General features: G+C 43.6%; 1 protein-coding gene across 1 annotated transcript; it reads right to left on the minus strand.

Annotated features, from left to right (window-relative positions):
• Positions 1-1,968: 1,968 nt before the first annotated feature.
• On the minus strand, positions 1,969-7,597 carry LOC136285108 (gap junction beta-2 protein-like). Its single transcript, XM_066175836.1, has 2 exons — positions 7,452-7,597; positions 1,969-5,239 (listed from the first exon to the last, which is right to left on the minus strand). Exon 2 carries the CDS (start codon positions 5,215-5,217, stop codon positions 4,540-4,542), a length of 678 nt encoding a protein of 225 aa, XP_066031933.1. The 5' UTR covers positions 5,218-5,239; positions 7,452-7,597; the 3' UTR covers positions 1,969-4,539.
• Between the last annotated feature and the right edge of the window lie 4,060 nt (positions 7,598-11,657).

Here is an 11,657-nt window from a genome sequence, read left to right on the forward strand (position 1 = left end):
AGAAAATTATCTGCAGAACAATTTAAAACCCTATTTCATCATCTCAACTTACACAGTTTTAAGCCTGCTACTGTCCTTCCCAGATAATGTGTCTAAATTGCTATAATTGCCAAAACAACACAAAATACACATCTTGCATGAGCAAATAACCTGCCCAGCACAGCTTGTCCATTGAAAAATGCCTTGTGCTTCAGACCACTGTGTCTGCACCACACACTACAGTATTCCTTTTCCTGGGGACTGTGCCAGGCTATGACCGAAGTGCTGGTTTGTAGCAGCACACAGAATATATGCTGCTGTTGAAAATATTCATCTACAACCTGCAGTCATTCATGGCTCAACTCTGCAAGTTCTCTCAGTTCACTGAAAACATACTTCCCTAAACTGTACATCACACTGATACTGTATCATTCCTTTACAACAAAGACTTATGCAAGCATCTGTCAACCTGGTGGTATTCTTGGAGAGGATGTTTTTAGTAGATGCCGAATTCAAATACAATGGATTTGACTATTCAAATACATAGAGCAGATAGATATGAAATAATCTCTGAGTTAGTGGCATTTCTGATTAAACTGTCAGAAAAAGGCAGAAGGTAAGTGCAATGTGACCAAATTTGACATTTAAATCTATGGTAGGATGGGGGCCCAACCATAGCAAGAGCAAGCATCTTCTCAGAGATGGAGAGTCCGATATGTAACTTATTTCCTCATCTGGACCTTCCAAATTAAAGATCAATGCATTTCCAAGCCTAGCTTATAGATTTTCTTTTGGTGGCTGGGAAATTTTGTGTAGAAAATAGCCAAGTCAAAGCTGAGCCAGCTTTATAGAAGAGAAATATAATCCGTAAGAGAAATTGACAATGACAAGCTAGGTTGGTCAGATGGGGACAAAAGTGTAGGTACCTTCTGAACTATCTTGAAAGTCATTACCATTAGTTTTGGCTCATTAAGCTTCAGATAGTTACCATTATTCTTGCCACTGTCTGCAAACAAGTTCAAATGACTGTATAGATAATAAGATGGTGAAAAATCAAATGACCCTGTAATTAACTGTCAGGGTAGTGGCTGTCCTGAATATCAGAACAGGTGAACAAAAATACAGTACAGTTCTTTGAGTGTGATTTTGTTGCGGGGTAAACCCCACCAGCCTAATATTCAGGTGAGGAAATTATAATTACAGAAAAAAAAAAAAAAAAAACCAAAAACGAACAGAATAATTTTCACAAAGTTTAGTTTCTACCAAAGTGCTCTTAGCTGTTCCTTACTAGTGTAGTAGACTTTTTGCAGAATAAAGCAACTTTTAACAGAGTTGCTGTTTTGAATTGAACCTCCATAGTTCAGGAGTGCACTTCTCTGTATGGACCATATAATTTCTTTTATATTTGTCCTATCAGATATAAAATAACTTAGCACATTGGCTTATAATAACTGTGAACAATCAAAGGATATTTTTAATTTTGTCTAAGAAAACCTTTCATAAAGGTGCTTCTATATCCAGAAATCATAAATACAGAAGATCTATACTTCTGATTCCCCTTTAAAACAGTCTTTTTCTCAAGGTAGTTAGGATTTTTTGTCTGGGTCCATGACTTACCAATGAAGTTTGCTTCCCCTCATTTCCTTACTCTTCTGACAAACATGTTTGTAGTTTTGGTTTCAAGGTTTTGGTTGGAAGTTTAACCTGATTTAGTCAATGGTGATTTTTCCTAGCAATTTCAGTCAAACAGTAATTTCAGCCAGTCCCATTCCTACACTTCCCAGTTCTGATACCACATTATTAGACACTTTACTTCCTGGCTACGCTGGACACAGAACAATGAGGAATCAGCCTCTTTTACAGTCATGACCTCAGATTTACTGCTTAAGTTTTCAACATGCTTTGCAATCTTTATTCTGAGGAAAGCCTAGGAACCAAGTACCAGAAATGCAGACAGTACTAGTGCATTTCAGGAAAGAACACACACAATTTCAATACAGCAATATATTTTAATCTGTATGAAATGTAGCACATGTAGAAATAGGTGCAATTCCCATGTTCCTATAAATTATCTGATTTTTTGTCACATACAAAGCAGCTATTCAATTGCCCGATGCTGCAGGTCTGGATCAAAGCCCCCTCTTGGCTACATCCAAACAATTTCCTCAGTTCTATCTTTTTTTCCTGTATGATAATCTGATTGCCAAACTGGTAGTTGAAGATAACTTCACAGTGTTAGTGTTAACAGTTTTGGTGTGTCTCATTCCAAGTTCCAGCTAAATTCAAAGGTCTAAATTCTTTCCCTTTGGAGCTGGTTAAGTTTGTCATTGACCTTTTCCAGCTGCAAGACTGTCTTAAGCAGCATATTTGATTTCAAATAGAGCACATACGTGACCTTCCACTATGAGCTCAGGAAACCTCAGGGTAACAGGCAGTATAACCAATGGTAACACCAACCTGCAGCTGAAGGCTAAAATCCTTACACTAGCCCTTGGGTATTTAGTATTGGTGCATACATTTTCCATGATGGTAAACAGATTTTCATTATACGCATTAGGTAACACACAGCACATACAAGTAACAGAGAAAACAGACACCACAAAAGTGCTTTAATTATAATTTCAGAAAAAAATCTTGTTACAAAAGAAATGTAGTACTAGAGCACTGGGACTAGCTTGCTCTCTTCGTACTTGTACATGGAACAATGCAGGAACTCTATCAAGCACAAACCCGATACGTGCCAAACTTGTGTTCTTTGGAGTTGAATTAAGGATGTTTTCACAGTCCAAGTTTTTCCAGTCCAGCTCATTATAAATGACCTTTTATCTTTTTTTTTTCATTATTCTGAGGATGGTGTTTTTATGATTTTCTTGCTTCCCTCTTAGATAACAGCTTTCCATCTGCAGTCAAGTTGTAACACTGGATGTAGCTCACAAGCAAGGGAAGACTGTTTATGCTCCACTTTCAGTGCACAGTGAAGGGTCATGGGTCTTAATTCACACAGCTTTGTTTACTCCAACAGTGAGAAATTTAAATGTGCAGTAAAAGATGAATGCAAATAGAGAAGCTGAGATAGTTCTCATTCATTTTGGGGAAAACCCAGTTATTAAAGCTAAGGAGGAGAAAGAGACAGCTTTCTAGCAGTGGGTTCAATGGGCAGGCACTTGGAAGATAAACTGTGTTGCCCTAAGTGCCATATGCTGCCCATTACATGCATAAAACATCTTTTGAGAGTACTTTGAGACGAGACCAGACTGATTCATATAGTACTTCAAGTAAGTAATACAGAATTTACAGCACAGCAGTGTAAACTTTAAGAAAAATATCAAGTTCCTCCTCATTTCTGATTGGGTCCCTGTGCTATTTTAGCTCTGCAAGCTGTTTGTTATTCCTGCTAGACCAACTCTAAAAAAAGGAATGGTGATTTAATCTCACAATGTGGAATGTCAGAGAGACTAGGAGTGGTCTGCTCAACTAATTTGAAAGGTACCTCAGATAGGGAGATGGTTTTATGAAGAAAAGCTGTGCAGGCTAGATAGAAAAAAAAAAGGAGCAATAGAAGGAGCACTGGATATCATGCTATAAGTTGAACCACTCCTTTTAGATAACGAACAGAACAAAAAAAGGCGCTTTTTTTCTTGGTTTTTATTGAAAAAAAAAAGTTTTAGAAGTATACAGCTGAGTGAGGAACAGTCAGGTGGTAAAACATCTCTTCATCAGATAAAGTCTACGGTACTGAGATTCTTCACAACATCCTGGGGGAGAACAAGAGAAGGAGGAAGACAGTTGCACTGCCTCCACCCTCCCAGAGGTGACAATCTTTTTTTTCATCTGATCAAGAGAATAAAAAATGAACTTCATTCCTCCCACTGCTATAGTCTCTGTGACTATGGGGAGGCAGCATTGACCTAATGGCATTGACAGGCAGTTGAGACTGGCCACCCCTAACCCTTAAGGAAAGGCAAGAAGATGAGGGGAAAAATAAAAACATGCTGGTGCCCAGCAAAGCTGATAGCATGCACTACCAGAGTATCTGTGTTCCTACAACATTTTCTTGCTCTCCAGATTACTTAGAGAGCACACCTAATATAAACACAATCACCTCCCTGGTCTTCTTCCTTCTCAAAACCTGTGATGTGCCCCAAAAAATCCTTTACCCCAACTTTTAATGAAAAACCTTTGATATTGTTTTGCCTCTGAGCCAACACAGTGTGTTTGTGATTCCTGAATCTCCTCTGGGCACTAGACCCTTCTCTGGTCCTTTCTACTCCCACTCTTTGAAGAGTTAACTGTCCCAACAATAGGATCCCAGAAATAGGCATCCTTGGAGAAGCTGGTTCCAGAAGGCTGCTCTCTCTAAGTGTGGATGCAGGAATACATAATTAGCTTATGATCTTTAAAACCTGCTTCAGCATTAGCTTCCCAGAGAGACTTACCAGTTTTAAAACACAAAAGAACATTCATTTTTTTATCCTTTTCCTTGTGTGTAAAAATATTGTTTTCTTATACCTAAGAAAGTTTAAGGGAAATGGGGAGCCAGTAAATCCTGAAACTGGGGACTTATTTCAAAACTGTTGTTTTCCTGGATTCTTTCATGCAAATTTTTATCACTAGGTAGCACAACTCAGCCAGATTCAACAGCATGCAGATCCCAGATACAGCAAGCATGAAAATAGTAAATGTGGTTTTCTCAGTGGGCCGAGACACAAAACAATCCACAGTGTTGGGGCAGGGCCAGTCGCTGCACTTCACCAGGCGGGGCATCTGGTAGCCGTCGTACATGTAATAGAACACATACATGAAGACGGCTTCAAAGACTATCCTGAAGAAGATGCTGCTGGTGTATGTCCACCACAAGGGGCCCCGAATGTGAATCTTTTCATTTTTTAGCTCTTCAATATCAATCTTCTCACCATTTCTGAACCGCCTTTTCTTCTCATGCCTGGTGTAAGCCACGTGCATGGCCACCAGCAGCGCAGGTGTGGAGACAAAGATCAGCTGCAGGGCCCAGAGTCTGATGTGAGAGATGGGGAAAAAGTGATCATAACAAACATTTTTGCAGCCAGGCTGGAGTGTGTTGCAGACAAAATCTTGTTGTTCATCTCCCCAGACCCTCTCTGCAGCCACAACCAGGATCATGATACGGAAGATGAAGAGGACTGTGAGCCATATCTTCCCGATACTGGTGGAGTGCTTATTTACACCTCCTAAAACAGCCTGCAGAGTTCCCCAGTCCATCTTCTTTTCTGTGTCCTTTTACCTGCAGGATGACACAATACACACAATGGTCACTTTTCAAACTACGAAAAGTCAACTCCAGACCTGTGAAAAAGAGAACTTCCCTAACAATCTCTCCAGAGGCATAGGCAAGTGTAAGTCACTTTCATTTATGTCACCCATATGTTTATGGATTCAAACAACTTATTAAACTCTCTCCTTTCATTAGTTTATGATGGGACAAGCATACCTCAGTGTTTTTCTCAACAAGGCCTTGGGCAGGAAATAAGTACATCTTAATACAGTTCCTCTGTACATCCTCTATGCTCTCCTTCCCTTTCTGTGGTTGACTCTGGTCAGCATTTTGCCTTTCAGTGTACTTCCCAAAGCAACAGAAATTACTATCACTGCATGAGTTAAGCCACATCTAAAAGTAGAGACTTCTCTAGCATTTTTTACAGGATTTCTTTGCCAACATCATAGCCCTAGAAGGCTGAGCTGCTTTCTTTGTCCTGGAGGTATTACTTGGCCTTCTTCAGCAGAAGTCCTTTCTCCACCCAGACACCTCCAGCAGGCCTCCAAGGCTTTCTGTTGCAGTTCAGACAAGGCCCTTAATCTCCAAAGTACAACGTTTGAATTTGCCAACACTGGTGAGAAGCCTCAAGCCAGCGCTGTCAAGGCTGCATGCTTCTATAGCACAAACCAGCAGGCAAAGGCAGATAGAGCAGAGCCTGCTCTTCCACATTCATTGCTATGTCATCCAAAAAAGCAGGCAAGCAGACTCATAGAGTTGAGAAGAAAAAGCCCTCAACTAAAGAGTTTCTGTTGATTTTCTAGATGCTATCACACTCCATCAGAATACAGAAAGTCAAACACCAGAGAAGTTGTATTTCAGCTTTCCTCGTACTCTTAAAAACTAAAATCCACTCTGCCCTTTCGAAAGTAAGTTTTGCTGAAGTTCAGACTTCAGTCTCTGGGCTCAGCTTTCACTGATTGCAGCCATTTGGAAACTATCACTGAAGTGGACAAAACACTTTGAAACCTGAGCTGGGAACTTGCATAGCTGGTCCATCATCTCTCATGGCTAGACTGGGAAGCCACACAGGCCATGGGTAAGAGCTCAATCTCCTCTTGGTGCTGGCAGTGTGCTGTGGGGGGAGCATGGTACCTTGCAAGCAACACTGGCCAAAGTTTACAAAAAAATATCTCTCATTCTCACACAGCAGAGTAGGAAAAAAAGAGAATTTTTTACCCTGGTGTAGCTACATCCCAACCAAAGGACAAACGTGCCCCAACAAATACCCTTGATACGAGGGCCTAGCTAGTACGGACAAGCCTGGAGGCAAGAGGGAGAGGTCAGATTTACTGTGAAGCGGAAAGGTGAAATTGGGTAAGGCAAAAAAAGAAAACAACTTTGAGAAGATGGCTGGAATTCCTGAGACTTCTCACGCTTTGCCTCTGCTGAAACTGGCACCATTTTATGCAACATTTTACACCGACCTACCCTGCAGGCTATGATGAGATAGCTGCATCATTCTGGTAAGAGTTTCCTCATGTCTGTTGCATAGTCACTAAAATGAAGTCAATGAAACCTTCACAAAAGGCTAATCAGAATAGAAGGAAAGTCCGGGAGGTACATATCGCTGAACTGAACAGCCTGGGTTCCAAGGACCGTCTCACACTGCAGTTCTGAAGCAAGGCTGCACGATTGGGGGGGGAACTTTTCTCCCTCTCATCTGCCACTATTTTAACACTGGAATTGGCTGTTGAGGAGCCAATCTACCCGAACGCCCAACTTGCCAACCAAGACACCATTATCGAAAACCACTCCAAATCCCCACTCTGGGGGTTAGTAGCAGTATCCCGGCTTCACCTTCCCTCCGCGCCGACCTTTATCCAGCCGAATTCCCGCGCGGCTGCGAGCCTTCAGCGGAGGGAAGCGGCAGGACTGCCGTCCCCTCCTGTCGGCGGGCACCGTCAGCAAACACCGGGTTTGGCTCGGAGGTCCGACGGCTCCTCTCGGGACAGGCCGCGCGGCCGGCCGCACTCACCGCCCCCGGGCCCGCTGCCCCGCAGGTCCCGGGGCTGGGGGCTCACAGCCTCGGCCCAAGCCCGGTTTGCCCGCCGGGACAGCCGCGACCCGAGCCCCACTCTGGCACACGGACCGCCACCCGCTCGGAGGGGCGCACAGCCTAATCCCAACCTGGATGCCGACCCCACCGGCGCGGCACGCGGGAGCCGCTCCGCACCCTCACCTGGCACGGCTGGGCAGGAACACGAGGAAGCCGCTCCGGACCCTCGGCTGGCACGGCTGGGCAGGACACGCGGGACGCGACAGGCGCCCCGCGCTGCTCCGCTCCCAGGTCCGCTGGCGCCTGTGGAGCGGGTGGCCGCAACCTCTCTGGCCCCAAGTTTTAAAGTCCCTCCCCAGTCACCTGCCGCCGCTTTTAAGCCGCCCGCTCCCGCCCCCCCCCCCCCCCCCCCCCGCCTGCCCCCGCCCGCTCCTCGCTCCTCCGGCCGCCCGCGGAGGCGGTGGCGGGAGCCCGGGACTGGGATGGGCTGTGCCGTGCCCGCGGGGCAGGAGCTGCTGCGAACGGAGCGGGACTGGGGACGGTGCCCCCCCACGGGACGTCCATGAGAACCGGGTCGGGCGGAGCGGACCCAGTACCCTGCAAATTCGGCCCGGCGCCGGGATTGATTCCCGAATGTTGGCAGAAAACATGTCCCGGAGGGAAAGCAGTCCCGCGGGATGCTCCGAAACTGCCCCCCAGCCGTGGCAGCCGGAGGAAATCGTCACCTTGAGAAAGTTCGGATAATAGTCAGATAAAATGCAGCTTCCATAGACTTTCTCAAGGGTGAGGCAGGGCTAGAGACTGAAACCTCAGAGACCTTCTTAGAAGGCCTGAGTTTGGAAGACAAGAAATAGGTAAACTAGCTAATGAATTGATAATAAAAAATTGATCTGGGTAGCCAGATGTAGGGATGACAAGGGCATCAGGCAAGTAAGGGCAGGATGAAGTAAGACGCTTGGCTTTCCTTTGAAAAGGAATTCCTCACTAGGGCGCACAGCCTTCATTTCACTGCTGCTGCGCAAAGCAAGTGGGGGTTAAGGTTGGTTTTGTGAGAGAAAGTAATCTAGCAGGAAGTATATAGAGTGACTCAAATCACAGTTACTTGCCATATGAAGATCTGTCACTAGCTGTTATTTGTCTGGCGATTGAGCTCTGTTGTTCACAATTAAAAAAAAAAAAAGTTTCTTTTTGTTATACTACTCTTTAAGCCCTATCTTTAAAGAGAGGTTTCCTGAACAAAGTCCAAGCCAGGCAGACATGAATTACTTGCATCAGCACTAGAAGCCCTTACCTTGGGCTTTGCTTGTAACATATGGAGTATACCCAGTGTTGCTCTCAGGCACAGGTTAGCCTCACGCAGTCCGCATTTCATCCAAAGCATCCAACCAAGTATGACTTCTATTAAATAATGCTTGATTACAACTTAGTAAAGTCTTGGCTTTTCAAAACACTGACAGAAAATCCTACCACAAATGAATACTGTGTTAAAAAGGATGTGTAGGAAAAAAATTTTTAAAAAATTGTCTGAGTATGTAAAGTACTGCTGAAAATGCTGTGTTTGTTACTGTATATTGAAGTAAAGCTCTGTATGTTAAACTTAGTACTGAGCCTGGTTTTGTGACATGTGTCTGGAAGTAGAAATGCATTCATCAGTAGGGACTTAAATAACATTTAAACTTGATGTAGTAATTTGTATAGATAAGGATTACTAGAAACTCAAACTTGTGTGTGTATCCGCAAAGTTACAAATTAATTCGGCTTTGCTCTCAGAGGTTTAGAAAATTAAGCTGGACTTCATAGAATATTCTGGGTTAGAATGGACCCACAAGGGTGCCCTGCACAGGACACCCCAAGAGTCACACCATATGCCTGAGTGCATTGTCCAAACACTTGAACTCTGTCAGGCTCAGTGCTGTAACCACTCCTCTGGGGAGCCTGTTCCAGTGCCCAACCACCCACTGGGTGAAAAACCTTTTCCTAGTATCCAACCTTAACCTCCCCTGATACAGCTCGAGGCCATTCCCTTGGGTTCTGTCACTGGTCATCAAAGGGGAGAGGTCAATGTCAGCTTCTCTGCTTCCTCTCATGAGGAAGCTGCAGACTGCAATGAGCTGAATACATCAAGTGACCTCAGCCACTCCTCATATGGCTTCCCCTCCAGGCCCTTCACCATCCTCATTGCCCGCCTTTGGACACTCTCCAGTTCAATGTCTTTCTTACATTGTGGCACCCAGAACTGCCCCCAGCACTGGAGGTGAGGCCGCCCCAGCTCAGAGCAAAGGGGACAATCCCTCCCTTGCCTGGCTGGGGATGCTGTCCCTGATGTCCCCCAGGACAGGGTTGGCTCTCCTGGCTGCCAGGGCACTGCTGCCTCATGTTCAACTAGCCACAGACCAGGATCCCCGTGTCCCTTTGTGCAGCACTGCTCTCCTGCATCTCATTCCCCAGGATGTCTGTATATCCAGGGTTGCCCCATCCCAGGTTCAGAATCCAGCACTTTCCCTTCTCAAACTTCATCTGGTTGGTGATTGCCAAGCCTCCCATTTGTCCAGTCTCTCTGCAGGGCCTCTCTGCCCTCAGGGGAGTCAATAGCTTCTCCCAATTTACTATAATTGGTGAACTTAGTATATCTTTGAGTCCTGCATCTAAGTCATTTATGAAGATGTTGAAGAGCACAGGGCAGAGGATGGAGCCCTGTGGGACCTCAGTAGTGACAGGTCACCAGTCTGATGTCACCCCATTCCCTGTAACCCTTTGTGCTCAACCCATGAGACAGTTGCTTTCCATGTTTGCATGATGTCTTTATCCATCAGTGTGCTGGACATTTTGCCCAGAAAGACTAATAATACTGTGAGAGTATTAAAAGCTTTACTGAAATCTAAGATCTTCAAATAATCTAAAAAGAAAGATCTTGAATAGTTAACTATGTGTTATGAAATGATACCGTGGTTTGATACATAGTAATTGTAAATGCTTGGAAGAAATTTGCAGCTGGTGTTGCTCAGTACTGCCACAGTGTTTTTCATTTACAACCAAACAAATTCTATGTTAAAGCTGAGTTCTACTTTTAGTTTCGTTGATTTTTCTTTGCTTGTTCATGTATGTAATGCTTTATTTGGGAAAGAGAGGGAAATTCCAGCAAGGAATTCTGACTGAGTATAAATCCAGGGTTGCAGGCTTGTTGCCTACACTTTTCTTAACACCTGTCTCATTGGCAGGAGGTGCAAGAGACAAGTTTTAACAACTCTGGAATCTACAAAAGTTCATCTGTAAGGAAGGGGTAGCATTGGGGTGAATGATACCTAGTGCTCACGTATATACAAAACATTTTTTCTTGTGGGTCATAAAGTAATGCGGAAATAAAAGCTTTATAAAAATAGGAAAATAAATACTGTTGTAACTTCCTCAACTCAGAAACAGGTTTTCGTTTATCTCAGGATAGCAGAAATCCTGGCATCATCTCCCGGTAATGCCCTATGGCTTTCCAAAGACTGTGTCTTCGTCTCTGCATTCAACAGCCCTTAGGCACCTCCAGAGGCTCTGTCTGGATCTATATTTTTAATATTTTTAATACCACTTGTTTTACTCTCTGCTTTGCCCAACTGTGTTTTGGTGTCAGCTCTATATGGCTTATATAAATATGTAATATTTATCCCATAAATAAATAAATATATGAATCCACATGATCCTGGAGTAATTAACTCAATATCTTAATCATGTGTGGTGAAAGAGAAAAAAAGTTTCATTTCCTGAAAACTTGCTCTTAGATTATTTCATGGGACATTCCTGAGTCCTCACCATTGGGAGTAATAGCTAATTGTCTTTTCCTGTTCATCTCCTGTGCATAAACTTCTGTCATATCCTCTCTCCATCCATTTTATTCTGCACTGAAAGGCCTAATTTGTTGAAGCTCCATGCAGGAGTTGTTATATATCTTTATTATTCTCATCACAACTTGTGATGTATATATTTTTTACAAGAGCAATCCAAGTGCCTGAACAGTTTTTAAAATCACAGAGCAAGGCTTCCTGTGGCATTCACCATGATTTTCTAGTAACTCCTATTTACTTGTTTTCATTTTTCAGATACATTAGCGCAATAAGTTGATCTTTTCACAGTCAGTCCAAGATTCTTTCCCAAGCATTGTTAGAAATTAGAAGAGTACTCCTGCGGTACATATATGCCTGTACACTTGAATAGGTGTATTTTGAACTAATTTTCACACTGTTTGCATCAGCAGATGCCCAGGTTCAGTTGCAATTTTATTATCTTTTCACACTGAATAAGACCTGCTATTCCTCACGGTCAGGTTTAGTTTTGACTACCACAAAGCACCTCTTTTATAATTCACAAAGATTTTGATTTTTGCTGATTCATATGTGTAGCAAC

Source organism: Chamaea fasciata, unplaced genomic scaffold (genome assembly GCF_029207755.1).
Source record: "Chamaea fasciata isolate MVZ Bird 193981 ecotype frontalis unplaced genomic scaffold, bChaFas1.0.hap1 SCAF_2, whole genome shotgun sequence".
Lineage (NCBI taxonomy): Eukaryota > Metazoa > Chordata > Aves > Passeriformes > Sylviidae > Chamaea > Chamaea fasciata.

What these genes read in the sequence shown, in the direction of transcription:
- LOC136285108 (XM_066175836.1), bottom strand. Translation starts at nt 5,217, where the DNA reads ATGGACTGGGGAACTCTGCAGGCTGTTTTAGGAGGTGTAAATAAGCAC.